Source organism: Odocoileus virginianus, chromosome 14, assembly GCF_023699985.2.
Source record: "Odocoileus virginianus isolate 20LAN1187 ecotype Illinois chromosome 14, Ovbor_1.2, whole genome shotgun sequence".
Classification (NCBI taxonomy): domain Eukaryota; kingdom Metazoa; phylum Chordata; class Mammalia; order Artiodactyla; family Cervidae; genus Odocoileus; species Odocoileus virginianus.
Window position 1 is genome coordinate 63,843,531 of NC_069687.1, and position 27,492 is coordinate 63,871,022.

Here is a 27,492-nt window from a genome sequence, read left to right on the forward strand (position 1 = left end):
TGCTGGGATGTGCTTCAAAGTGATCCAGGCTCATGGGTAATCGTATACATATATTAGGGATGTTCAAACATGAACTGACCGATGAGTATATGGGAGTACTACCTTCTACTATTCTTTCTACTTTGAACATGTTTGAAATTTTCTATAGTGAAGAGAAAAAAAAATAGGATGAGATAAAGCTGTGTTCAGGCAAAAGCAAACAGACAAAACCCCCAGACAACTAAGAATGATCACTAATGGACTATCCCAAAAGAAATTCTGAAGGATCAACTTTAAATAGTCAGAGAATGATCACAGAGAGAAAATCCAGGATGTAAGAAGGGACAGAGAGCAACAAAGTAGTAAAAATATGTGGGTCAATCCAAGCAAACCAAGGCAGAGTAAAGTGGTAACAGTGTCATAAACTGCAGGGGATTCCCTGACAGTCCACTGGCTAGAACTCCATGCCCTCCATGCAGGGGGCCTGGGTTCAACCCCTGGTCAAGGAACCTGATCCCACATGCTAAAATTAAGAGTTTGCATACCGCAGCTAAAGGTCCCGCATGCTGCAAGAGTTGAAGATCCTGCGTGCAACAGCTAAGACCCAGCACTACCAAATAAACACGTAAATATTTTTTAAAAGGCTTTAAAAATGATAAAATTTATTATTATTTTTTATCTTTTGGCCATGCCACACAGCATGTGGGATCTTAGTTCTGGGGCTAGGGGTGGAAAAACTGCACCCCTGTGCCTTGGCAGCGTGGAGTCTTAACCACTGGACCACTAGAGAAGTCCTCAAAATGATAAAATTTAGATGCAATACAATTATGACAGAAGGAAGGAGCTAACAAAATAAACCCATACACACAAAAACTGGGAAAATTAACACCCATAAGGGAATTCTTCGAACACAGAAAAATAATCCCCTATGGAAACACATTCAGGGAGGAATGAGAAGTACCAGAAATTAAATATGTGTGAGTAGATCTAAATGAATATTCACTGTAAAAAATGCTAAAAATAATGTCATATGAAGAAGCTAGCTGTGGGTGCCGTCAGAACTCACCAGGAGCTAGGGGAAGATCTGTTGCTGCTAGAGGACAGGAGGAAAAATGGTGTAAAATTTAACTGCATTTTGCCAGTATGTTAATTAGGGTAAGGACTGCTAACTACTGTAGTACTGTAACAAACAATTCCCAAAATATCAGAACTAACTTGTCTTTTCCAATGCCATAGTAACCAGTAACATTCAAGATGATGGTGCTCTGAGCATGCTGTGTACACAGAATAGGAATATAATGTACACATGAAACTTATTTAATGTTATAAACCAAAGTTCAGTTCAGTTGCTCACTTATGTCTGACTCTGCGACCCCATGGACTGCAGCACACCAGGCTTCCCTGTCTATCACCAACTCCTGGAGTTTACTCAAACTCATGTCCGTTGAGTTGAGTAATGGTGATGCCATCCAACCATCACATCCTCTGTCATCCCCTTCTCTCCCTGCCTTCAATCTTTCCTAGCGTCAGGGTCTTTTCAAATGTGTCAGTTCTTTGCATCAAGTAGCCAAAGTATTGGAGTTTCAGCTTCAGCATCAGTCCTTCCAATGAATATTCAGGACTGATTTCCTTCAGGATGAACTGGTTGGATCTCCTTGCAGTCCAAGGGACTCTCAAGAGTCTTCTCCAACACCACAGTTCAAAAGCATCAGTTCTTTGGCGCTCAGCTTTCTTTATAGTCCAACTCTCACATCCATCCACGACTACTGGAAAAACCATAGCTTTGACTAGACCTTTGTTGCCAAAGTAATGTCTCTGCTTTTTAATATACTGTCTAGGTTGGTCATAACCAAAGTTACCCCTATAAAAAAAATTAAAAAATAAATGATGATTCCCTATCAGCCTGAGTTCCTCAGTGACTATATAAATAGATAGAGGATCTTCCCTTGCCCTAGGAGGTGAGAACCATGGATTTTCATCTGGGGCTTGAGAGTGACAGATTCTCCTCTCCCAGCATCAGAAAGCTATTGCTTTGAAGGATTTTGCTACTTCTGAGGAAGTAGATGAGACCTTATGCTCGTCTCCTGGCAGCCACCAACCTTCTCCTTTAGTCCTGCATCAGCAAGAACTGGCACTCTCGTCTGCTGCCTGCCCCCAAGTTTTCTCACAGCACCCATTGGAGACACATGGGAAGGAGTTTGCCAATGCATGTGATCGTGCCTTGTATCTGGGAACTCCAGCTAACCGACTCTGACATGGTAGCCCAAACTTTGCCTCTAATGATTTGCTCAAACTTTACTTTCTTCTCTACCACTTGTATGGCAACTGCCGTTTTCAGCCGTGTTCTGCCAAAGGTTCAATAGTTGAGGTGTCTTCTCCCCTTGGTTGTTCTTTCTTAGCATCCAGTTTCCTTGGTTGCCTTGTGACCTCAGTCCTCTGATATTCTCAAGAAAAGTTTTGTAGAGCATCCATCTTTTTTTCTCGCTAGGATAGATGCGACGTTCTTTGTAGCTTTCTGTACAGTCAGTAAGAAATCCATCCTAATGGTGTGAAGACTTTACTGCAGCATAACTTGGCCTATTCAAATGGATAGGGTAGTTTTTATCTACATTTCTTTGATGACTAATGATGTGGAGCATGTTTACATGTACATATTTGCCATCTGTACCTTCTGTTTCAAGACAAAGCACAGATATTGATGTAAGGATAGACATTTCCTGTCTTAGATATAGAAAGCACTTCTCCAAAGAGCCATAGTTCCATTTTATGGAAAATTGTATTTGGAGACCACAAGGCTCTGCTTAGCCTTTTAGTTTATGAGCCTATTGGCTTCCTGTTTGGTTTCATGGCCTCTTTCCTATGTAGTTTAGGATTTTGCAAATGTCTTGAGGGCAAAAGCCTAGAGTAAGGTAACATTACACATTCACTGGAATGGCTAGAGTTTAAGAACTGATGATATCAATATAATTGGAGCAGTATCATTTGGGGGAATGTAAAGTGATACAATCCTTTCTAAAATACTTGAATAGTCTCTTATGAAGTTAACCATATACTTAGGGTATGATCCAGCGATTGCACTCCTAGGTGCATCTAGGAAAATGAAAATATATATCCATGCAAAGCCTCATAAGCATTTGTAGCATCTTTATTCATGATAGCTTAAGACTGCCAGTGGTCATCAACAGCTGAATGGATAAACAAATTGTGGTATATCCATACACTGGAATACTACTCAGCATTTAGGAAGAATGAACCACAAATACATGTAACAACATGATGAATCTCAAAATATGCTGAGTGAAAAGAAACCAAACTTAAAAGAGCACTACAAAGAAGAAAAAAAGCACTACAGTATCATTCCATTCATAGCATGAACTAGGAAAGACATTTCCCATATATGGTGACAGAGAACAGATTAGTGGTTGCCTGGGGTGAGGATGGTGAGTGGGGATTAATTTATGATCAAGGAAAAGAAATTTTCTGAGATGAGGGAAAGTTCTGTGCCTTGAGTATGGTGATGGTTGCGTGCTAAGTCGCTTCAGTTACGTCCAGTGTTTGCGACACCACGGACTGTAGCCAGGCCCCTCTGTTCATGGGATTCCCCAGGCAAGAATACGGGAGTGGGTTGCCGTGCCCTTCTCCAGGGGGTCTTCCTGATCCAGGGATTAAACCTGAGTCTCTTATATCTTCTGCACTGGCAGGTGGGTTCTTTACCACTACCACCACCTGGGAAGCCCATGGTGATGGTTACACAGATATATATATTTGTCAAAACTTTTGGACTCGTTTTATTAAATATAAACAAAACCTCAATGAAGTTGACTTAAAAATTTTTTTAAGACAAAAAAATTCAATTACATCAGTATTAAGCATTCTTGCTCAACAAAAGTCATTGGAAAGTTAACAGGTGTATGATAAATTGGAAGGACATCTGCAGTGTCTAAACTCAGTAAGAAACTATTTTTTTTAAATCTTACAGTCAAAAAATGAGAAAGCAAATCTAACAGGAAAATGGGCAAAGAATATGGACCAGCAATATGAACCAACAAAGAACCTGAAATGCAAACATCTAACAAACTTATGAAGACATGCTCCAACTCTAATTAAGAATTAAAGCTTTGCAAATTTAAAACCATATTTTGTACCAAACTTACAATGAACAGATAATTCCTATCTTAAATTGGTCCATAAAATTAAAAAAAAAGAATAATAAATGTTCTGATTTTAAAACCAGATAGAGACAGCACAAGAAAAGTATAGGTGCGTTTGGTTTATGCACATAGACATAAAAATCCTAAGTGTAAAATTTGCCCGTCAAAGTCAATGGTATATGTATAAATATACATTATGACCAAGAGGCAACTGAACATAGAAGTTAACACAAACAGATGCAGAGACTTTGGCATCAGACTACTTAGGTTCAAATCCAAGCTCTGCCACTGGTTAGCTGTGTGACCTTGGGCTTGTGTTACTTAGCCTTTCTAGAGGAAGATAAAATATTCTGAGAATGCAAGAGTATTTAATCAGTGAAATTTACCATGACTATAGGCTGGATGAGAAAACTCATGTAATTAATCATAAGATTAACTTATATGGTAAATGCGGAAAAAAATATGATACAGTTCTACAGCTATGAGAAAAAGTTATTAGCAAATTTGAAATAGCAGGAAGGTGGCTCAGTGGGTACAGAGTCTGCCTGCAATGCAGGAGATGCAGGTTTGCTCCCTGAGTCAGGAAGATTCCCCTGGAGGAGGCATGGCAACCCACTCCAGTATTCTTGTCTGGAGAATCCCATGGACAGAGAAGCCTGGTGGTCTACAGTTCCATGGGGTCGCAAAGAATCAGACAGAATTGAAGTGACTGAGCACATACGTATGAAGATCTTTTGCCACAGTCTTTCATAAATATCATACTTAAAGGAGAAACTTTAAACACTTTTCCATTAAATACTGGACCAAGACAAGGATTCCTATTTTCACTGTTACTGTTTAACATAACAGTAAAATCATTTGCTAGAGATTCTAGCAAATGCTATAGGAAAAAGGAGAAGAAATAAGAAATATGAGGATTTTATAGCAGAAGCTGTACAAAGTGCCATGACATGTCTCAACTTAAGAGATGTGCTCTGGGCTTTCAAGCCCGGCAAGCTAGCAGCGCTGGCCCAGGGAGCAGCCCTTGGTCAAGGACAGAGAGGCTTAGAGAGAAATTCCCCAGTTTTCTTGCCTCTTAGGCTGAGTCTGCAGTGTGCTGTATCCTGATCCCCAGAACACCCAAGTGGGTTAAGCCCCATTTGCCATAGCAGTAATCAGCTCTCTTTATGGGCTTCAACATCACCTCGCAAATAAACTGTTTGTATTCAGATCCTTGTCTCTGGGAAAATCCAACCTAAGAAAACAGCCAAATGCTTTTTCTATGACTACTGAGACTATGCAATTTTCTTTGTCAATGCAGTGTCTTCCTTTAATAGCTTTTGTTTCTGGATAGAACCATTCTTTTATTCCTGGATAAAACTTTCTTGGTAATGGTGTTTTTATTCACCTTGGGTTTCATCTTGCTACTATTTTGTTGTCGTTTTTTTTTTTTTTAATTTATTTATTTTAATTGGAGGATAATTACTTTACAATATTGTGATGGGTTTTGCCATACATCAGCATGAATCAGCCATAGGCATACATGTGTCCCCTCCTGCTAGTATCTTTTTTAATCCATCTATTACCTAGGGAAAGTAGTCTACAATTTTCTTTTACTATTTCTACTTAGTTGTAGTAAAACTCATCTTAGAAAAATGAAATATTTCCTTTTTCTATCTTCCTAAAGTATTTATATAAAGTACACCCATTTCAAGTGTACAATTAAGTGATTTTTACTAAATCTACCAAGTTATTACATCATCACCATAATCCAGTTTTAGAATATTTTCATCACTCCAAAAAGACTCATGTCCATTTCAGTTTAGTCCATTAATCTGCTTTCTGTCCCCATGGATTTGCCTTTTCTAGACATTTCTTCTAAATGGAATCATATAAAGTGTGGTCTTTTGTGTCTGGTTTCTTTCACTTATAGTATTTTTGAGTGAAGCTCTCCATTTTTGTTTCTTATTTCATTTTTTCTGGAGCTTTCACAGAGTCCTTGTGGCTTGGCTGGACCTGGGAATAACCTGGGCCTCCAACTCCCAGACCCCCTAGACTGACCTAAGTCAGAGCCCCTTCCTCCCAGTGGGAGAGCCTCCCCAGTCCTCCCACCCGCTTGGGAGAGTTGGTCAGGTGGACTGAACAATGAAGGACCTGCCTTCTGGCTTGTTCTGGGAGGTTTATCTGTGGTTTTACTTGTTGAGAGCCCAGTGTTGTGCTGTCTTTTTCTGGTGATGAAGACTTTCTACAGTTGCAACCACTCACTAAGTAGTGGAGACATTTCCAAGGGCTTGGCGATCTTTGCTCAGGGCACCCTTTATGCAGGCCACTACCAGCACCCCAGGCTTCTGCAGCTGTCTTTCCAAATTGGTGTTTGCCTGCTGCTCGGGAGTGGTAAAAACACCTCAACATGAATTTTCTGCATAGGGACGGAAACTATTGGAGTGTGACATTCGCTGGGGCTCTATTTGTTTATGAGGGAGAGTTACCATAATAAGCTTTACACGCTGCCCACCGTTTGGAACCCACTTAGATTTAGATGTAAGTGTAACTGCCCTAGAGACAGTTAACAGCGGCAAGTAAAAAATGGGCAGGATCGAGAATGATGGTCTTAAGTCAAAGAAGACTTAATTCTATGTATGTTGTTTAGTTGCCCCGTCGTGTCCAACTCTTTGCAACCCCAAGGACAGCAGCACGCCAGACCTCCCTGTATAATGAGCTTATTTTTTTACAATTGGGAAATTAAAAATAAGAAAGTTTTTACTTAATATGCAAACATATCTGAAGACCCATCCTGATGCATGTGATAGTAGGTCGACAAGGAGCTCTTTCTCCTAGCCCTGTAGTCCTGGCCGGGTTGGTGGATCTCGGTGGGCAGAGCCCCTGGGAGGCGGGAAACGAGCCGGGGAGCCTGGGTCTCCAGGACTGACCACTGCCGCAAGGACCCGGCATCTTCCGCGCTAGGAGGCAGCACTGCCCCGAGGAAAACCGCACCGGTTCAGCCAACAGGATGTGTAGCGGGGGGCTGGTGCCTCGCCCGCCCGGCGCCCCCACCTGAAAAGTGGGCGAGGGCAGAGCAACTTTGCGGGGAAGTTACAGAGCGGATTCAATGATTAATGTCGGGTCGCCCTCTTGGTCTTTGGACAACAATCAGTGGGCGCTCGTAAATAGCCAGTTTGGTTCCCCTTTCGCTCCGGCAGAAATATTGGGAGCCACGAGAGTCTGGGGGCCTCCTAGACTCGGGACGCTCTCGCCGAAGGATCCCCCTAAACTCTCCAAAGCCTAGTCGGTTGCTTGCGGGCGTGCGGCGCGCGGGGGACTACAGTTTCCAGAGTGCCCTGCGGCGACGGGCGGAGCCGGGGAGCGCCCGTAGCCAATTAGGGGGTCTCCGGGTGTTGCCGGGGAGCGGCAGGTGGAGCCGGGTCCCCGGAACGCCTCCCGAGGCTGGCCGGCTGGGCGGGGGGCGCGGCGCAAGCGGGGCCGACACCGGGAGGCGGCCCCGGGACGGGACCGAGCGGGGGCGGGGACCGCGGCTGCCTGCGCGGTTCCGGGTGCTCCAGCCGCGAGCTGCCCCGGGCGCACTTGACCCGGGTCGGGCTGCGGGGAAGGGCCGAGCGCCGCGGTGCCCTCCAGCCCCTCCGCCTCGCGGTCGCGGGAGCCGGCGCCACCTCGCCCCCCGGCTCGCGTGCCCCCAGCCATGGCTTTCGCCAATTTCCGCCGCATCCTGCGCCTGTCTACCTTCGAGAAGAGAAAGTCCCGCGAATATGAGCATGTCCGCCGGGACCTGGATCCCAACGAGGTGTGGGAGATCGTGGGCGAGCTGGGCGACGGTGCCTTCGGCAAGGTTTACAAGGTGAGGGCTCTGAGTGGGGGACTCGGGGCGCGTGGAGCCGCTCCGGAAGGGAGGGGCACTGGCCCTGGGCAGTCTCGGCCGCGCCTCTGGAGAGCGCGGAGGGGCTGCCGGGTCCTGAGCTCGGAGTCCCGGGCTCCCGTCCCGGTGACCCTGCTTCTTTGCCGGGGGCGGGGGGTACTCTCACTCAGCCGGGCTCGGTCGCTGCGCCCCCGACGGCACGGCGGCTGCCCCCAGGCTTTTTCCGAGCACTTCCTGTGCGCCCTGCACGGCTCTCGGCGCCGCAGGGGGAGACAAAGGGGCGCTTATGGAACTTTAGCGTCCGAGACCAGGCGTACTTTTTAGGGGAGTCCACCCAGAGGCTGTGAGGGTGCCGAGGCGATGGGCACAGAGCAACTGGGCCGCGTGAAGGGTTGGGTCCGATGAAATTAGGGACACACCTGAAGATGAACCAGAGACGGAGAGATCGGGCGTGGGGGTGGGGGTTTCGGAGTGAGAGGTTAGGCTTGGAAATGGAGGCTGGGGCCGGCAGAGCCGGAGGTTAGGGCCTCTGGAAATCCTGCGCTTCGGGGGTCAGATTTGAGTATGTGCGTGAGTCACTGCTGGGGAGTCTCCCAGTCTGTAGTCACCTTTCCCCTAGAGGAATAGGAGGCCAGAGAGCTTTTGTAGAGGGGTGGGTGGGGCAGAGCTGATTAATTCTAGACACGTTTGCTGTAGGCATTGTCTGGTTCTTGGTCCTGAGAAGAAATTCTGTGTTGCTGAGTCGTACTGGGGACCCAAAAAACACTTAGGGCTTTACGCCACCCTTCCCTGATCTCCTTCCTCCCAGGAAACCCTTTACCCAGAGAAACCCACATGTTCTCCAGGAGGACACCCCCTTCCTGAGCCACCGTCACCTTCCATGGGGTTCCTTTAGCATGTGGACCCCTCTGACCCCAGGACTTCCCTTTCAGGAGCTTGGACCACAGATAGGGCTTCTCTCAGCCCTCCTGGTCAAGACTTGCTCTTTTTGACCTGAAAGAGGTGGTGAGCTGAATTACCAAATTGTAGTCCCTGAAGGAGTGGCATTAGCATCACCTGGGAGCTTATTAGAACTGCAGGATCTGAGGCCCCACCCTAGACCTAATCAAGTAGGGTCTGCATTTTAACAGATCCCCAGGTGATCGCTAAGCACTTTAAGTATGAGAAACGGGGCTGGAGGCAATTTGAGGCCACCACGGCCCATCCCGGTGTCTGTTTTGTTACCACCTCCCCTCTAAGCAGGCACTTCCTGTTACAGGGTGGAACCCCACTGGAGCAAAGGTTCTGTGGTTGGAGAGGCTGTGACACTCGCTCCCGTGGCTCTCAGCTGTTCGACTTGCGCTTCTCTGCCCGGGGGCTCTGCGTGTGGGCGAGGGCAGCCAGCACAGTCTACACTGGCAGTCTTTTCTTTACCCTTCTCAAAGCTCCCTATTCCCTCTAGGCATCAGAAACTGTCCTCAGTCTTGCGCGCCCCCCCACCCCCGACACCCCGGGGAAGTCCTGGCCTCCCCCAGACAGGTGTGCTCTGACCACTGTGAGGGCAGCTGCACCCTTGGTCAGCTCACCATGTCCCCCCACTTTCTCCAAAAGGTTCAGTTGGTGTTTCCAGCACATGCTGTTGGCTCTGGCAGATGTTTGTTCTGTTCAGGGTTGGCTTTCAGTTAGTCTTGTCCCTGTACCCTAATGAGTCCTAATGGCTTCATATGGTTCGTTTTCTTTCAAATCTAAATGCAGAACTTTGCTTTTAGGCTGGTAAGATTTCCCCTTGTCAGTTTCGATTGTCATTTCCGCCTGCTTTAGCTGGGTAAAACTCCCCTACTGCTCTCAAAGTTCCATACAGAGGAGCCCATCTGATTCACAAGTTATTTTGTCTGCTGTTTCTCCAGAACACGTGGACCCTTTTAAAAGCTAGTGTAGTGCTCAAAGCTGTGAGCTGACTGCACCCTAGCTCCCCACCCACCACCTCAGAATCCTTGGTTTTCTCCTAATTAAGAGAAGGCAAAGCTAAACCAGGAGAACTGCGTGATGGCTGATACACCTGGACAGTTTATTAGTTCCCCGCCTGGCCATACTGTGTGACTGTTTGATTCAATCCATCCCCATGTTATGTGCAGGAACCCTGGGTCCCAGGGAAAGGAATGGACTAGAACCAAGGCTCTGGACTTAGTTACAGCTTCGGAAGATCCGTCTTAGATCAGAGATCTCTGTGACCCCCTATCTCCTGCCCTGGAGAAGTGCTGTTTACTCAGCCCCTTACGGATGAAGCAGGTATTGCTTCAGTAAAGATTCTGTTCAGGGGCTGTAACTCCTCCCTACTTCATTGTCCCCTGGCATGGCCATCTCAGCAGCAAAGGACAGAGTTTCCATCTAGGTTTTTTATCTTGGAGCAGAACTTCTGCTTTGACACGGTGCCTTGGTAAGCAGTTGGCTGTGAACTGGGCAAGTGACAGCCAGCAGCGTCTCCTCTTCCTGTCGTAGAACTGGCAGGTTTTTCTTCTGGCAGCCTAGTTGGTGATGGCCTTCCTGAGGTAAGAAGTCACGAGAGGGACTTCCCTGGTGGCTAGAATTCCACTTTCCCAGTGCAGGGGGTCCAGATTCGTTCCTTGGTCAGGGAACTAGGTTCCACATGCCACAACTAAGATCTAAGGTCCCGTGTACTGCAATTAAGACCGGATACAGTCAAATAAATAAAATAAATAAATATTAAAAAAAGTAAGTCACGAGAATCCCAATTTGTCAAAGACTTGCCAGAAGAGGATGCCAATTATAGATTTCCTGTTGGGTGTTGTTGAGGCTCAAAGCCTAAGCATTAGCAGTCAAGATGTGTGCGTGCGTGCGTGCTAAGTTGCTCAGTTGTGTCCAGCTCTTTGTGATCTCATAGACGGTAGTCCTCTAGGCTCCTCTGTCCATGGGATTCTTCAGGCAAGAATGATGGAGTGGGTTGCTGATGCCCTCCTCCAGGGGATCTTCCCAGCCCAGGGATTGAACCCACAGCTCTTACGTCTCCTGCATTAGCAGGTGGGTTCTTTACCACTAGTGCTACTATGGGGCCTCTTTTCCCCTTTTCTCCCTGATAAGCCACCAGTTTATCTCTGGTGAAAAGGAGGTATGTAAGATTGATTTTGTGCGAAGTCAAGTTCACTCTCACCTACTTCTTAAGTGATTTCAAATGGATTTCAGAGAGAAATAGTTTCTAGTTTACTATTAGATACAAAGTAAAAGTCATAGGCTATATAGTTTAAAAATTCTTGCCCTTGGAAATAATCTTTATTCTGAAGACAGGATGGAAAGGGACGTGTTTGGTGTGGTGTTGAATGGAAAAATCTGCCTTTAGCAGGTGTGCCCACTCATAGCTGGGGATGAAGCAGGCCCTTAAATGCTGAACAGAGGCGGGGAGCCTGTGGACCTGAAGGGTTGGGTTAACAGGCTGAGATTTTTTTTTCTGCTTCCTGAAGGTTGCTTTAGTTGTCATGTTGTCTTTGAGCTTTCAGAAGTTTTATGATTTTGCAAACTTAGGAGTACAGTACAGATTTTTTTTTAGTTAAAAAGAAAAATATTGCCCTAAGTCCCATCAATTGCTGTTAACATTTTGATATATTTCCTTCCAGACTCAATTGATTTTTATGGAGAAAAAAATTTGTTTAAATATGGACATACTATTACAGTCCATGGGATTCTCTAGGCCAGAATACTGGTGTGGGTAAGCCGTTCCTTTCTCCAGGTGATCTTCCCAATCCAGAGATTGAACCCAGGTCTCCCACATTGCAGGCGGATTCTTTACCAGCTGAACCATCAGGAAAGCCCAAGAATACTGGAGTGAGTAGCCTATCCCTTTTCCAGCGGATCTTCCCAACCCACGGAGAAGGCCATGGCACCCCACTCCAGTACTCTTGCCTGGAGAATCCCATGGATGGAGGAGCCTGGTGGGCTCAGTCCATGGGGTCGCTAAGAGTCGGACACGACTGAGCGACTTCACTTTGACTTTTCACTTTAACGCATTGGAGAAGGAAATGGCAACCCACTCCAGTATTCTTGCCTGGAGAATCCCAGGGACAGGGGAGCCTGGTGGGCTGCCACCTATGGGGTCACACAGAGTCGGACACGACTGAAGTGACTGAGCAGCTTAGCAGCAGCTTCTCAACCCAGGATTCGAACTGGGGTCTCCTTTACCAGCTGAACTACCAGGGAAGCCCATAATTGATTTTTATGGAGAAAAAAAAATTTTGTTTAAAATGCAAGGTTGTAATTTACAAAGCTACAGTGTTTTATGCCATCTTTCATTCCTAAAACCTCTTCCTGTGTTATTGTAAATGCTTCACACATACTTTCTGGGATAGGTCAGTGACCCCATGATCTTAATCTTCTTGGATATTTAAGTAATCCCCTCGTAAATTTTTATTTTTACTGTTAACAAGTTAATTGCTATAAGTGCTTATCATGTGCCCAGGTGCTGTGCTAAATGCTTTACACGATACAGTCAGTTCTGCTGCATTGTAAATATGCCTTCCTAAAAATCCCTAAACTGTGCAAAATCAGTCAATAAAAATCAGAGGCCTTGTGAGCAAATGGGGATAAGGGCACAACACTTAAAAACTTCATCAACTAATTAGAAGAAATAAAGATTGCCTAAACAAACAAGTGGCTGAGTTTTATACAAGTTTTGTGGATAAGAAATATAGAATTATGGGGACTTCCATGGTGGTTCAGCGGCCAAGACTCTGTGCTCTGAAATTAGGTGGATTCCCGTCTGGGATGGGTGTGTCTCAGAGGTGCTGACAGACGTTTGAGGGGCTTGTGCCACGTGTGTGTTCGGTTGCGTTGGGTCACTTGGGTAAAGTTTTCTGCGCTTACCTAGTGTTTCTGGCAGGCAGCACATAAGCAGATGTGAATTTAGCATTTTGATAAAATTGTTCCCTGATACATCAGTGGTATTGGAACAAAACTGACATTTTTAAAAAGTAAGCATTATAGCAAAGCTGACTGTATATTTTAAATCATCCTTTAGGCTAGACTCCTGGAAGGGAATTATTCCGTGGAAGGAGTGATACTTCTTTGAGCATGATTTTGAAAAGAAAAGGAGATAAGTTCCCGGCGGCCCCTTTGCGCCCTCGCCCATACGAGGGCCGTTCCCCAAGTCCTTTGGGAAGCTGGGGCCTTGGCGGCGGCTGCCCTCCGGGTGGGGGCCTCAGGTGCCCTCCTGCTCAGAGAGCCATTGTTGACCCTGGGGCCACATCCTGCCCCGCCGCCCAGTTCAGACCAAGCCCAGGCTCCCGCCCTCCCCAGCCGGGCAGCTCGTTTCACCTCGACTCTGCCTGAGTTTAAAGCCTGGGTTTCCGCTTCCGCTGGGGGCTGCCCAGGTTCCCCACCGCCGTCCCGTGCGCCTCCCCTTTGTCTCCGGAAAGAGCTCTGCCCCAGGCTGTAACCTTATTTCCGCTCGGCCTGGTGTTTTTAAACACAAGTCCTCGCTATTGTGAGTGGGTTCCTGGCTGGGTCCGAAAACCAAGGTGACCTGAGCTTCCTGGGGATGTCGGCTGCCCACGGGGTCTGAAGTGGCAGATTTTGCATTGACCTCACACCGTCTGGGTCTAGAGCAGCTGAGCAGTTAACTGCACAGCCAGCCTTCACCTCCACCCAGTGTCCCCTGGCTTCCTGAAGTCACCCAGGCTAGGGGGGGTATCTCTGTTGTTGGGTCTGAAATAATCTGTGTAAACCACTTGGTCCAGGATGCTGGAAAAGCTTGTCTGGGTGTTAACCATTAGCATGTAAATAAGATAAATGAGTGGAGAGTTGACTCCCCCCCACCCTGTTTTCTTTGACCCTGGTGCATGGCATGAGGGATTCTAGCTCCCTGACCAGGGATCGAATCTGTGTCCCCCTGCAGGGGCTGCCACCAGAAAAGAGCCCGGGATGGGTCACTCGCAGGCCAAGCTGCTGCCAAGGGCGTGGAGCGGGAAGATTAAAGGGCGCAGTGGGGGCTTGGGAAGATCTGGGTTGCACCTCCAAACAAGTGACTCCTGCTTCTGAGCCTCCAGACTCTTATCTATAAAACAGGTGATGATCTGAAGGACAGGATACTTAGAAAGCTGTAGTACATTCAGCACCTGATCCCCACCCAGGAAGTGGGCAGGAAAGGAAGATGGTTCATTATTGCTTATGCTCTTGCTGTGAAACAGAGAAGGTCCCGGCCAGTTGTTTCAGCTAAGCTGAGGGCAAACAGAAGGACTTCAGTGTTAAAGGCTTGTTCGTCACACCAGGCCTCCCACCTTGGCATTGTTGACTTTGGGGCAGCTCCTCCTTTGTTCTGGGGGCCGCTTCTGTGTCATAGGATGTTAGCAGTATCTCTGGTTTCTACCCCTGCCAGCACCTCCCCCCTCCTCCTAGTTGAGACAGCCAAAAATGTCTCTGGACAAGGCCACATGTCCCCTGGGGGGCAAGATCGCTCCTGTGGAGCACCGCTGCCTCCTACAAAAAAAAGGGCCTCGATTCAGTTCAGCAGGCAGCCATGCTCACCTGTGTTTGTCATGTCTCCGGTGTGTGATACAAGACTTGGGCCTCGCAGCCAGGCAGACCTGACTTTGAATCCTGGCTGCCCTACTTAGCCACTGTATGAAGTCAGGTGAGTGGCTTGCCTCAGTTTCCCCATGTATTTGGTGAGGCTGAGACCAGTTCTCACCCCACTGAGCAGCTGGGAGAATCAGATCAGTAGCTCGTTAGGCACACAGGATGAGCCAGCTACCTATCTGACCTAATGCTTTCAAGGCCACATGGGGGAGGAAAGGAAGGTTCTGCCCAGGCAAGAGTGTTGTATCAGGACCGTGATGGGACTGGCGGTGAGAGGGGACAGGTTCCACTGGGCAGGGTGGGGGTGGGGGATGGGGACAGGACAGACAGACAGAGGGAAGGAATCCCAGACCAGGAGTGCGGCCAGGCAGTGAAGTCTCAGGCTGTTCCCGGGTGGCCCTTGAGCGTGGTAGGGTTTGTGGACTGGTTTGTGTGACTCTCATGGTGGCTGAACCAAATTTGAAGTGATTGCCAGCATGAGTTTTCACATGAAAGTCCCGATCCCTGTCTTTGGGAAGATCAGATACGCTGATATGGCCCGGCATGCACTCATGCAGGGTCATGTCTGCTGGAAGTGAGGAGAATGTCCAAGGGGAATGTAACAGGAGCCGCATACACAACTTAAAAAGTGTTCTATTATACTCACTCAAACAAGGAAAAATACCAGAAGTGAATTTTTAATAGTATATTTTGGTTATCCCAGTGTGGTTATCCCAGTATATGTTCCGAAGTACTGTCATTTCAGCATGTAATCAACAGAGAAAGAGATATTTAAAGTTCTCATTATATGCAAAGTCTTTAAAATCAGTGTGTATTTGGCATTTACAGTGCATCTTGCTGTGGTCCAGCGTGGTTCAGATGCTCAGTAGTGACCTTGGCTCAGTACTGGGCAGCTTGTATGTGGCTTCTACTGTCTTCTACCACTGTGTGCCCTCCCCCCGATCCACTGTACGTATTTCATTTGCCTCCTCACGTCCAGTGGTCAATGGATTATTTGGGAGCTGCGCTTGGCTTTGGGGAGCTGGCCAGGGTGGGCCAGGTCTAGAATAGTGTGTGGGGGCCAAGTCAAGAGAGCCTTGAATGGCATGTTGAGGGATGTGTATGTCATGGTTACTGTCCCGCCTGCCCTGGCTTGCCAGGGTCTGACCCGCTCCTGAGATCAGCCTCGTGTGGTGTTAGAGGAGAGTGATCTTTGGATAGTTCCCGGATGGGGAGTGCTTGGCCCGCACAATTGGGGGATGCCAGATCCAGATGTCCTGGCTGCCCAAGGCCAAGGTGACCATTGATGAGTGGAGCCTGGGCCAGAGTGCCATGGCCTGGTGACTGGAGCCAGGAGTAGGTAGGCGTGTGGGAGGGAAGGCCAGAGCAGTGGTTGGAGCCCAGGTCAGAGCCCAGGGAGGGAAGTGACTAATGGATGGTGACTGACCCAAGAAGGAGATGTGGGCGGGAGGCATGGAGGGCTCTAGAGAGCTGGGTCAGGAGAGAGCAGAGAGAGTGAGATGGGGAGGACAGCTCGTGTTTGCCAGGGACCAGAGGTGGTCTGGGCACTTGGGTATGGTCCTGGAGTTAAAGCCCGGCTCTCTGTCTTGCAGGTTGCATGGTCCTGGAGAGAAGTACTGACCTATGCCTTGGTTTCTTTAGCTATATCATAGGGTTTTTGTCTGAAATAACCCATGTAAGGGGCTTCCCTGGTAGCTCAGATGGTAAAGCGTCTGCCTACAATGCGGGAGACCCGGGTTCAATCCCTGGGTTGGGAAGATCCCCTGGAGAAGGAAATGGCAACCCACTCCAGTATTCTTGCCTGGAAAATCTCAGGGACTGAGGATCCTGGTAGGCTACAGTTCATGGGGTCGCAAAGAGTCAGACACGACTGAGCGACTTCACTTCACCCCATGTAAACCACTCAGGCTGGGACGCTGGAAAACCTCATGTAGTGGCCTCATGTGTTGGCCATTAGCATGTAAGCAAGAAAATGAGTGGGGAGTTGATTTTTTTTTTTTTTTTTGGCCCTGCTACGTGTCATTACAGGATCCTAGTTCCCTGACCGGGAATCAAACCCATGCCCCCTGTAATGGAAGCAGAATCTTAACCATGGACTGCCAGGGATGTCGCCCTCCCTTCTTGTCTATCATTTATTCTACTAGACTCTAGTAGACTATTCTCACAGTCCACTAGACCTGTGAAAGGCAGGAGTCAGTATCCTCACCTGATGAAGCAGAGGCCCAGGAGGGACAGTGACCTGCTCAGCATCACAGAGCTCTTCTGTGGCCAAGCTGGGACTGAACCCAGGTATCTCTGGCCAGGAGCCTGTGCCTTTTCTGCAGTACAGCTTGGAGGGGGAGACAAGGGGGCTTATCGGAAGGAGAGGGCCCAGGGTGCCTTCGCCGTGGTAGTTCTGGTGACGCTGACACTTGCGAGCCCAGGAATGGGCCCTTCTTCAGGCCTGCCTCAGCCTCCTCTGGATCTGAGCCCCAGGACGGCGGTGGTGGCCTCTCACGCGGAGGAAGTGGTGACGGTCACGGGCAGGGCCAGCAGAGGAAGTGGCAGGGGAAGAGGGTGGCGTCGGGGGGAAGCTGGGTGCCCCTGGGGCCCTGGCGGGGGTGGGCTGCTGGTGCCGCAGGATCCTAGGGCTCTGAGCACCCGTGGCGGGCGGGAGGGGCGTGTCAGGGCTGCTCCCTCCCACCCCTCCTCCCGCCCTCCACGCAGGCACTCTTGAACCCTTTCTTTCTGCTTTCTCCTTTACTACATTTTTTCCCTTCCTTCTCCTATAGCTTTTTTTTCTCTTTAATAACAGGCTGTACCAGAACCAGAATTCAGGCCCTAAGGGTGGAGGGCGTGGAGTGACTGAAGGCTTAGCGTTAGCCAACCTCCCTTCTAAGGGAAGATGGGGCCGCCGAGAGGAACTGAAGCGGCGCAGCCTTCTCTGCCTCAGGGCCTTTGCACTGGCTGGTCCTGCTGCCAGCCACTCTGCTGTGGCTGCACAGCTGGCTGCTTCTCATCCTGTGGGTCTCACCTCCCCTGTTCCCTCCTGGCCACAGTGACAGCTCCCTGCTGACTTCCTTCAGAGCCCCTATCACAAACTGGGATTCTCTTGTCTGTCACCGTATTTATTTTCTTTCTTTGGAGGATGTAAAGTCCTGGAGAGCAGGGAGTAATCAATCCATCTTTCGTGGATAATAGATGCGTGGTAGATACTGAGTTAATAACTGCTGCATGAGTGAGTGATGAATAGTAAATGCCAGGCCTAGCTCTCTGCCCACCCCAGCCAGAACTGTGTGATGGGTTCCGGCCCTGAAATCAGTTCTGAGCTTTCTCCTGGCTTCCCTGGCTGTGTGCTGTATGACCTTGGGAAAGTCACCTCGCCTCTCTGAGGCTCAGTATCTTGAGCTGTAAAATGAGGATCAAAGTAGTGCTTCCCTCAGAGAGTTTGTGAAGATGGAGATGTGTGGCCAGCCCCGACACGGTGCCCCACGTGGAGGAAGAGGAGGCGATGGGACCGTTGTCACTGTGATTTTCTGCGGGTTGACCTGATTGCCTGGCCCAGCTTTCTGAGCATCAACAAACGCAGAGTCCCTTAGGCCCCTGGTCCAGCTCCCCTGGTCTGTCACGCTGGAGGCTGCTCCTGGGTAGATGCTGCTGCGTCAAGGCTCAGGAATCAGCCTGAAATGTACTGCGGGTTGTTATTGTTTAAGCAGTTTTATTATTTGTTGGTTGTTGGCTGTGCTGGGTCTGCGTTGCTCCGTGGGCTTCCCTCTCGTTGCAGAGCGTGGGGGCGCCTCTCCAGCTGCGCTGCTCCGGGTGCTCACTGAGGCGACGTCTCTTGTGGAACCAGGCTCTCGGGGGTGCGGGCTTCAGGAGCTGTGACGTGTGGGCTCTGGAGCACAGGCTGGGCAGTTGTGGAGTGTGGGTTTGGTTGCCCTGTGGCATGTGGGATCTTCCCGGACCAGGGCTTGAACCCATGTCCCCTGCATCGGCAGGCGGACTCTTTCCCCTGCCGCTGGGCTGTAAGGACGAACGCGATTCAGTAAAGAGGCTCTTTACTGTCCCCCTTGCGGAAGTCTGCTGCCCACCCCCCCCCCCCCCCCCGGCCCGCTGGCCCAGCATAGCCAAGGCCATGTCTGGAAGAGCGGCAGTCACGCCCGGGAGGGAGAAGCCAGCGCCGGCGCCTTGCTGCCCTTCGCCCTCCTTCCTGGAAAGCTCTGGCCTGGCGTGTCTGGCCTCCCAGACCCGATTCTTGGCCCTCTGAGGCGGTTCCCACAAAGCTGGCTTTGTCGCCCTGAGGAATGACCCTGACGGAGCTGGCATGCCTCTCTATCGGGCCTTAGGGTTCTTTCTACCTTTGATTTGCCTCTTGGTCGGCCCTGCTGCCAGGCTGGGGAGGCCTAGATCTCTCTCGAGCCCTCTTTTCCCTCGGGTGCCCTCAGCACCCCCAGCCCCCACGTTGAGCTGACAGCTGGGGCTGAGGAGCGATGAGTGCTGCACTTCTGTTCACGGGGAATCTGGGCCCCAGGGACCACTGCCAGCCTCTGTCACTTGTCCCGAGTCTCCAGGCTGTATGCAGGACCGACTGCCGGGGCCAGCAAGGTGTACTTCGGAAGACCCCTGAATCACCCCGTGCCTCCTGCAAGAGCCTTCCTCGGAGGCTCCGGACTTGGTGACGCTCTTCACCCTGCGAGTCGCAGCGAGGCTGCTGTCTTCGCTGTGTGCCTTGGGCTAGTGATGCTGTCCCTCTGAGCCTCAGCTTCTTTTCCTTCTGGAAAATGGGGAGAATACAGTCCCTCTCACAAGCAGGACCAAAGTGCACACCTGTAATCTTACCAGACCAGTCCCCAAGGGCACCCAGCCAGGACTCAGCAGAGCTGACCCAGGCTTGGCCTCCTGTCTCGGACCTCTCCAGGGTCCCTGCCTGTGTGACCTGGGAGGGGTGCAGTGGCCCTGCTGTTTGGAGACCTGTCTGGCTATCTGTAGATCCCGTCTCAGGCTTTTGAACACAGCACACGTGACGGGATTGCTTAGACCTACAGTGGACCCACCATTCAGTCTGCAGTAGTTGGAGAGGATGCTGTGGGAGAGTGTTTCGTGATCTGAACAGCTGTTCATGGCATATTGCTAAGTAAGAAGGAGAATGACATGTCAGTGTATACAGTTAAATCCCGTTTTTGTGAAGTATGCAAGAATACATTTGTGGGGAGGAAAAAGAAAAAGCATGAGTGAATTATTGTGGAATGCTCACTATGACTGAGTTCTGCTCGTAGCATCTTTGACATGATAACTCACAGAATGCTCACATTAGCCCGTGAGGCAGGAACTGTGAACATCTTGGCTGTTCCAAGCAGGAAACGAGGGGCAAAGTGGTCACCTAAGTCCCCTGGGACCACACAGCTGGGAAGTGCTGGCGTGGTTACATCCATACCGTGGAATCCTGGGAGGAGGTGCTCCAAGATGCTGAAGGTGGTTATCTCTGGGACGATGCCTTGTTTGATTTCCTTCTTGGTACCATTATATTTTGAAGATGTTCTTTAACACGTACATAATTCTTTTTTTTTAAATAACAGGTAGGATGTTTTATCACCATTAAAAGTCTGATTTTTAAACAGATTCTTGGACTGGTGGGTCATAGCCATCAGCTTGTTCAACTTTGACACCTGTTTCACCCCCGGGAGAGTTTCCAGAGCTCTTTCCTGCACCGTGGTTGCTCCGTGAGTTTTCCCAATTCAAACCTGCTGCTCTCCAGCATTTTCACTTTTCTAACAGAGACATCGTGGAGTGGATAAAGAGATTTACAGGCTTTTTCTGTGTCTTTTCCAACGTGTCTGGAATCAATCTGTTGATGACATCTTTCAACTTTTGTCTGCACCTCTCGAGTCACGATTTCCATCTTCTAATGGACCTGGCAGACTTGCTGGTGCTGGGCATAGGAGATCTTCCAAATCTGATTGTTGTGTTTTTTAGTAAAACCCACACAGAATAGATGAAGCAGATAACCCCTGGTAGTCTTGACATCAATGTGAACTTCAGTCATGGTCTACCATGTTTTGACCATGGAACACATTTTGTAATGGGTAAGATCCATGCCGTGGCTATTAGTCAGGCAAGTTTTTGCTCTGAACATCCTCAGTAGTTACCTTGAATTTTCTAAATGCAACTTCATGATTCTGCAGATCAGCAAAGCTCACTTCAAAAACACAACTCTTGGAACTTCCCTGGTGGTCCAGTAGCTAAGACTCCATGCTCCCAATCCAGGAGTCCCTGATCAGGGAACTAGATCCCACAGGCTACAAATGAGACCCAGCACAGCCAAATAAATAAAAATAAATATTAAAAAAACCCCGAAAACACAAACCCCTGAGGCTGTCAGTGAGATTTTGTTTCCTTCCGTTCTCGTGACTCATGTTTTCCCAGTATTTCTTATATTCAGCATTGCTGGTGCTTTCATGTCATAGCAGTCTTTCTTAGAAAATGGGTCAACCACTTTCTTCTTGGCTCCCTTTTTACCTCCTTTCATAAGGCACTTGTTCTTATTGACCGCCATGGTGCTGCTCAGAGAGCCAAAAGGTACATAATGCTTTTGGAATAATAATAATTAAAAAAAACCAGCACACAAGGATTGTTGCTTGAAAACACAGGGCAGCCTCAACTTCCCTGAGATTTGGGACTGACTGGAAAACAGGGTTGATAAGAGTGCATGACTCCCAGCTCGTGGTGAAGATTGAGTAGAGTGCTTGGCCTGGTGCAGGTAGCATGTTGTTGATCAGTCACTAAGTTGTGTCCACCTCTTTGTGACCCCATGGACTGCAGCCTGCCATGCTTCCCGGTCCTTCGCTGTCTCCCGGAGTTTGCTCAGACTCATGTCCCTTGAGTCGATGGTGCCATCCAATCATCTCATCCTCTGTCACCCCGTTTCCTCCTGCCCTCAACCTTTCCCAACATTAGGGTCTTTCCAATGAGTTGGCTGTCTGCATCAGGGCCTGGATAAAGGTGCTTCCTTCCTCTGTGCTCATGACCCCAGGCTGCCTGCCCCTGCCCGTGACTCAGCGCTCCGCCCTCTGAGTAGAGGGAGCTTGAGACAGGTGGGAGCAGGACTCTCAGGACGCAGCGCCCCGGTCACCGGTCCCCGCTCCTCTCCCCGGTCCGTGCGGTTGGATTCCCTAGCACTTTGGAAGAGCTGAGAGCCGGAAGCTCCCACATCCCCAGCCAAGTTGGCCAGGTTGCGCGGGATTTTGGCCAAGGCCACGGTGTGGTATCTTTGGGGCCAATGCTGTTTGGGTTTTATTTTTCTATTTGCTGGCCCAGAAGGATTCTGGGCTCAGCATTTCCCTGCTGTGCCGGCATGGCTTGCCAGGGTCCTCCTCCCCGAGGGAGAGAGAGGTTAAATGCCTGTCTTTGAAGCCATGTCACTGCTTTTGTGCTTCGTAAGCTTTGCCCTCCTTAAGTGTCACTTGTTCTGAAACTCAGTTGTTTCGTTTCTCACTGAGCTGAAACTTGGCCCAGCGATTATTGATCAGGAAGTGGTTTCCTTTCATTAACTGTGTATGTCCCGGCCCAGTCAAAGGCTTTGGCTCCCCCAAGGTAAAGAGGGCCTGTCTTACAAAACCAGAGGACAGATTAGATTCAGCAATCTCTGTGTTAAGGAGACAATGAACTTCTTGTCACTTTCCTTTCTTCTCTTATGTGGAGGGCCTTACTTCTGTCTGTTTACAAGGAGATACACACACCAATTCATCCTCCCATCCATTCATCTACCCATCCATCCATCTATTATTTTAAAGTACATATTGGCCAGATACAGTAATTTAATAATATTATTAATAATACATTGGTGAACAAGATAAACGTGGTTTTAGGCTACTAAAAACCATAAATACACAGTGCCAGGTGACGGCAGTAACACCCGTCAGGCTGGTGTTCGTAGAAGCCAGCAACAGGGTAGTCTCTGGTGTCTGGGGAAGAAAGGAAGATTTGACCATGGTTTGCTCCCTAGACATACCTTCATTCCTTTATCCCTCTCTCACATGCGTCTCTCCTCCCATCCACTGATTCATCCTCTTAGTCTGTCATTCATCTGTCAGTCTGTCCATCTGTCCGTCAGCCCATTTACTCATCTTCCCATCCATCCACCCACCTGTCCATCCATTGTCCCACACACCCATCCTTTCCTACACTCTCCCTCCTACCCATTTTCCCACCCACCCATCCATCCATAGTATAGTATTCTGTACATCTATACATACACCCTTAACACTCACCCCCTTCCTGTTTGTGCGTCCACCTTCCCATCTGCCCAGCGATTCTCTCAGCTGCTTGTACACGCACCACCCATGTTCCCATCCACCCACTGGCTATTCTGTAACAGGTTCTATGGGATAGGACAAGACGAGTCAGAGATGGGCGTTAGCTTTTCAGGACTCACAGGTCAGAGAATCTGTGAACGCAGAGGACAGTGGAGGACTTCTGTGGTGGTGGGTGGTTAAGAATGCCCCTGCCAGGGCAGGGGACACAGGTTTTACCCCTGGTCCGGGAAGACCCCACAGGCCCCAGAGCAATGAGCCTGCACACCACGCCTGCTGAGCCTGTGCTCTGCAACGAGAGAAGCCCCCGCAGCGAGAGGCCCTGCAACCAGACAGTAGCCCCCACTCGCCAGGAGAAAGCCCATGCACAGCAACAAAGGCCCAAAATAAAAGAAAAAAAGGGACTGTGGCACCAGGTGAACTGTGATGAGAGCCCTAGTAAGGTGTGAAGAAGTTCTAGCAGAGGATGGGAGCTGGGGTTCTGGGAACTTCTCATGGGGCAGGCTGGGGTTGAGTTAGACTTTGTGGAGTGGTTAAACACGGATACAGTGAAGGCAATCCGCATGGAGGAAGGAGCACCAAGAAAGGCCTGGAAGTAGGGGCATCAGGTCCTGGCTGTCGCAGGAGGTGATTGCAGGGCAGCAATGGAGTCCTGGAGGCGTGGAAGGGGCAGATCACCAGGGCCAGGGGCGCCAGGCCCGGGAATTTGGGCTTTATCATGTCAGCAGCAGGGAGCCTTGGAGGGTTCATCCTAAGAAGGTCTCTGGTGGAAGGCAGCGAGGGAGCTGGGGAGAGGGACTGGTGTACACCGCCTCTGGGCAGGAGCTCCCGGAGATTGTCCTCGGGAGCGGAAAGCGCAGCAGGCAGTGGGCTGGACCTGAGTGGAGTCCCAGCAGCCACTGCCTAGCTGTGTGACCTGGGCCCGTTTGCCGTTCAACAGGAGGAGCCGGAAGGGCTTTGCATCTCTCGTGGACCCGTGCTGGCTAAGGTGGGACATCCCTTATCCTGCCTCAAGAGACCATAGGAGGCCTCGGCAGGCCCTTTGGCATCTTGGCCCCCAAGGACTCAAGCCTCGGGAAGGCGGGGCTGTGGGGCTGTGGCTCCGCTCTGTCCCCCACTCATGCTGCCAGCCCGGGGCGGTGGCAGCGTCTGAGCCCTAGGCCACAGCTGCCACCCATCCTGTCCGCGGCCCGCGGACACCCCTGCTCGAGCTGATGTTGAGCCCTTCCCTTGCACGTGGCGGGTTTCCTCCAGGGCCCAGCTTCCTTCTTCCTTAATAAGAGTGGAAGGTTTCCCCACAATTGGTGACCGTTGTCACCGTGCAAAGATTGAGTGTGTGCAGGCAGGGACAGCCCAGCTGCACACTCTGGGGCAGAGGCCAAGCCCCTCCTTGGGTCCAGTGGCCTGAACCTCTCTGGACACAGGCCTGGCTGCGTGTCCAGAGTCAGGCAGGGGGACGAGGAAAACAGAAACCTTTCGCCTTGACTGCTCCATTCTTTGGCTCTGACCCGCTGGCCGTGGCTGCTCATCTGACAGGTCAGCTGCGAGCCTTTCCTCACGCCTGCTGCCCAGCCGGGTTGCTAGGCAACCTCACAACTGGCCCCCACCCAAGGTTCTTCTACCCGCTCTCTGCACTCAAGCCTTTGCTCCTTCCTAGAAAAAGAAATGCGTGTTTTTGAGGCTGGAGCTGGTACACTCGAGTGTGAGTGTGGTACCTCTATGAGAATGCCTTTTCTGCCAGGTGCAGCCTCAAGCGCAAAGCTGCCCACTTACTAGAACTTTCTGCAGTGATGAGGCTGTTCTGCATCTGCTCTATTCAGTATGGTAATCACTATTCACTGGGGCTAATGTAACTGGGAAACTACATTGTAAGTTTCATTTAATTTCAGGTAATTTAAATGGGCACCTGAGGCTAGTAGTTACCACATTGGATAGTGCAGTTCAGGGGGTTCCTGAGAGGACAGGCTGCCCATCTCTGGAAACATTTAAAGCAAGTTCTGGATGAAGGGGTCACTTTCTGTGCCTCAGCCCCGGTCTGTCCTCACCAGGACCCCTATGGCTGATTGCTAGATGTCCATTGAGTGAAAACCACCTTGAGAAACCACTTGGATTCCTTAATCTGTGTTTCAGCTTGTCCAGAAAGTGAAGTGTGAAAGTGTTAATGGCTCAGCTGTGTCTGACTCTTTGCCACCCCATGGACTGTAGCCCGCCAGGCTCCTCTGTCCATGGGATTCTCCAGGCAAGAACACTGGAGTGGGTTGTCATTCCCTTCTTCAGGGAATCGAACCTGGGTCTCCCGCATTGCAGGCAGATTCAGTTATAGCTTAGCTATAATTTTATCATCCAGCTTCATTTACTTATTATTATCGCTTAATTATCTTTTTCTTATTACTATATTATTTTCCTGTTTATCATTTTAAAGGATTGCTTAATATCCCACTAAGTTAATTTAACTATCATCCTGGGGTTGAATATTTAGGTTATTTCCACTTTTTTTGCCATTATTGTGGGCTAATGTGAATTTGATCCTAGTACATGTTTTCTGTTGTCTTCTTTGGAATTATTTCCTGGCCTTACATTCTCAGGAGTGAGTGCTAATAGGCTTAAAAGGTATTTTCTAGGCTCTGAAAATCTGTTGCCAATTTTGATCTTTGTGAGACTGAATCTGTCTATATTCTTGTCAATAATGAATTTACCTATTTTACCATTTGTTTGCTTACCAGCATTGGAGGTTATCATTTTTCCTTCTTTGTTAATTTAAAAGTGTAATGTGACCCTCTCTGCTTTCTGGGAGGAGGAGTCTTTTGGCAGAAGAATCTGTTTGGGGCCTGTTAGTAACTGCATTTCCCATGTGGGTTGCTGATCCCATTTTATCTGTCAGGTCCTCTGAGAAGCCTCAGTGAAGGTCGTTCTGTAGATCATGGTGCCGTGGGGAGTGCAGGTAGCCCTCATTACACAAATTTGCGTGGTGAAGCATTTTCATAGGTGTCTGCTGGCTGCCAGAACAACCGCAGAGCTGGGGCTCGTTTCCTTTTTGGTGGCAAAAGACAGCCATCCGAGAGGGAGTCTAAGGCAGGGCCTGCTTCAGGACCGCTGGCTGCAGGCGTCCCACAGGCCCCCCGCGTGCGCCTTCCTCCGTTGTGGCCTCCCTGGTCTCGGCCTCATCCCCAGGCAGGCTCTCCAAAGGGCGGCAAGATGGGCTCCAAGACCCTCTAGCCTTCCCATCTTAAGTTCAGCAGCCCAGGAGAAAGAAAAAAAAGATGTATTTGCTGATAAGTTTAGCAAAAAAAAAAAAAAAAGACCACTTGGGTCCAGCCCTGTTGGCCTGCCACTGGGTGTGCCCGAGAGGGTCCAGACCGAGGGGCTGGGCTGGGCTGTGTGCCGGGACCAGGGGGGCTCAGGCCTCTTGCAACTCTTGTACGGAGAGTGAAAGAGAGGCCGTTCCCAAAAGCAGCTGGTGCTGTGAGTCCTCAGGGGAAAACAGATGCAGGTTAGTCCCCCTGCTGCCCCACTTTAGGATTCATTTCCAGGCAGCTCCATGGGCTCCCAGGCCTGAAGTGAGTGGTGCCCTGGGAACAGGACCCCCCCCTCCACCCCGTAACCCCCCCTCCTGCCAATCAGGCCCTTCAGCTTTTGTGCTCTCATTTACTCTGATCCTGCAGATAACGCAGTCGCCGCAGACTGCACTCTGGGCACTGCATAACCTTCACAAACTCAGTTTCCCCAGCTGCAGACTGGGGACTGGGAGCTGGGGTTTGAGAGGGGCGGCCGAGTTCTTTCTGGTCCCTGTGTTCTGTGGCATCAGTCCTTTCCCTGGAGGAGGGGGCGGGAGGGACACAGCGGTCAGGCCGCAGCCAGGAGGGCAGGGAGGCCTGGGCCGTCCGCAGCTGGCGGTGGCTGTGTGGGTGACTTTCAGGAAGCGCTCAGCCCCTGGCCGGGCCCTTGGCTGGGGCGGGGCTCCTGCTGGAAGGGTTGTCCCACCTCCCTGGGGCCGGGTCCCTGCGCTGCACAAGGCGGAGATTGTTCCCAGAGAGGTGCCTCGGCAGAAAACACAAGTGGCCACTGTGTGTCTGCTCTCAAGGGCGTGGGGCGAGGCGTTAGTCACCGCTGGCCAGCAGTGGAGGGCTGGGTGGGGGCTCTTGCTGTCCGTCCTTCGCTGGACCCCAGTCTTGCCTCAGTCGGTGGGAGAGATGGACGTCAGAGGCCACAGATGGCCGTTTGTTCTTTATATGACTTCTTGTCTGTCAGCTCCCACTGTGTCCCATCCACGTGGACAACCTTTAGCTTTCCAGTACCCACCCACTCCCCAAGCTGCCCTCACATCAGACTCTGGAGAGAGCTTGGCTATCATTTCCCCTTTCTCCTACTGCAGAATTTACAGGAACCTCTGGCAAAATGGTCAGAAACATGGATTTTGAAGTCACACGGGCTTCTATTTAACTTCCAGCCCTGCTTTTTTACCTACTCTGTGACCTTGAGCAAGTGACTTCACCTCTCTGGGCAGCAGTTTTCTTGCATGTATAAAATGAGGCTCTTATAGATGTATGTATTCTCAAGTTCCAGACCAAGAGAAGCCAAGCTGCTTTCATATGCTCCATCCTATAATCTCATGTTAGAACTTAAGGGCAGTCACTCTGTCTTCTTCACTGAATAGTAAACCTGA

At 49.8% G+C, this 27,492-nt stretch overlaps 1 protein-coding gene, 1 long non-coding RNA gene and 1 pseudogene across 2 annotated transcripts in view; 1 reads left to right on the plus strand and 2 right to left on the minus strand.

Annotated features, from left to right (window-relative positions):
- The first annotated feature begins 7,599 nt into the window (after window positions 1–7,599).
- Window positions 7,600–27,492, plus strand: part of STK10 (serine/threonine kinase 10) — a 119,675-nt gene continuing 99,782 nt past the window's right edge. The window contains exon 1 of the mRNA XM_020870265.2: window positions 7,600–7,962. Coding sequence (XP_020725924.2) covers window positions 7,807–7,962 — 156 coding nt within the window. The 5' untranslated portion in view covers window positions 7,600–7,806. The remainder of the gene's footprint in view (window positions 7,963–27,492) is intronic.
- On the minus strand, window positions 20,131–21,073 carry LOC110122718 (small ribosomal subunit protein eS1-like; annotated as a pseudogene).
- LOC110122719 (uncharacterized) lies at window positions 22,315–24,407 on the minus strand. Its single transcript, XR_002309319.2, has 3 exons — window positions 24,303–24,407; window positions 22,788–22,897; window positions 22,315–22,481 (listed from the first exon to the last, which is right to left on the minus strand). It is a non-coding gene; the product is annotated as an uncharacterized lncRNA (long non-coding RNA).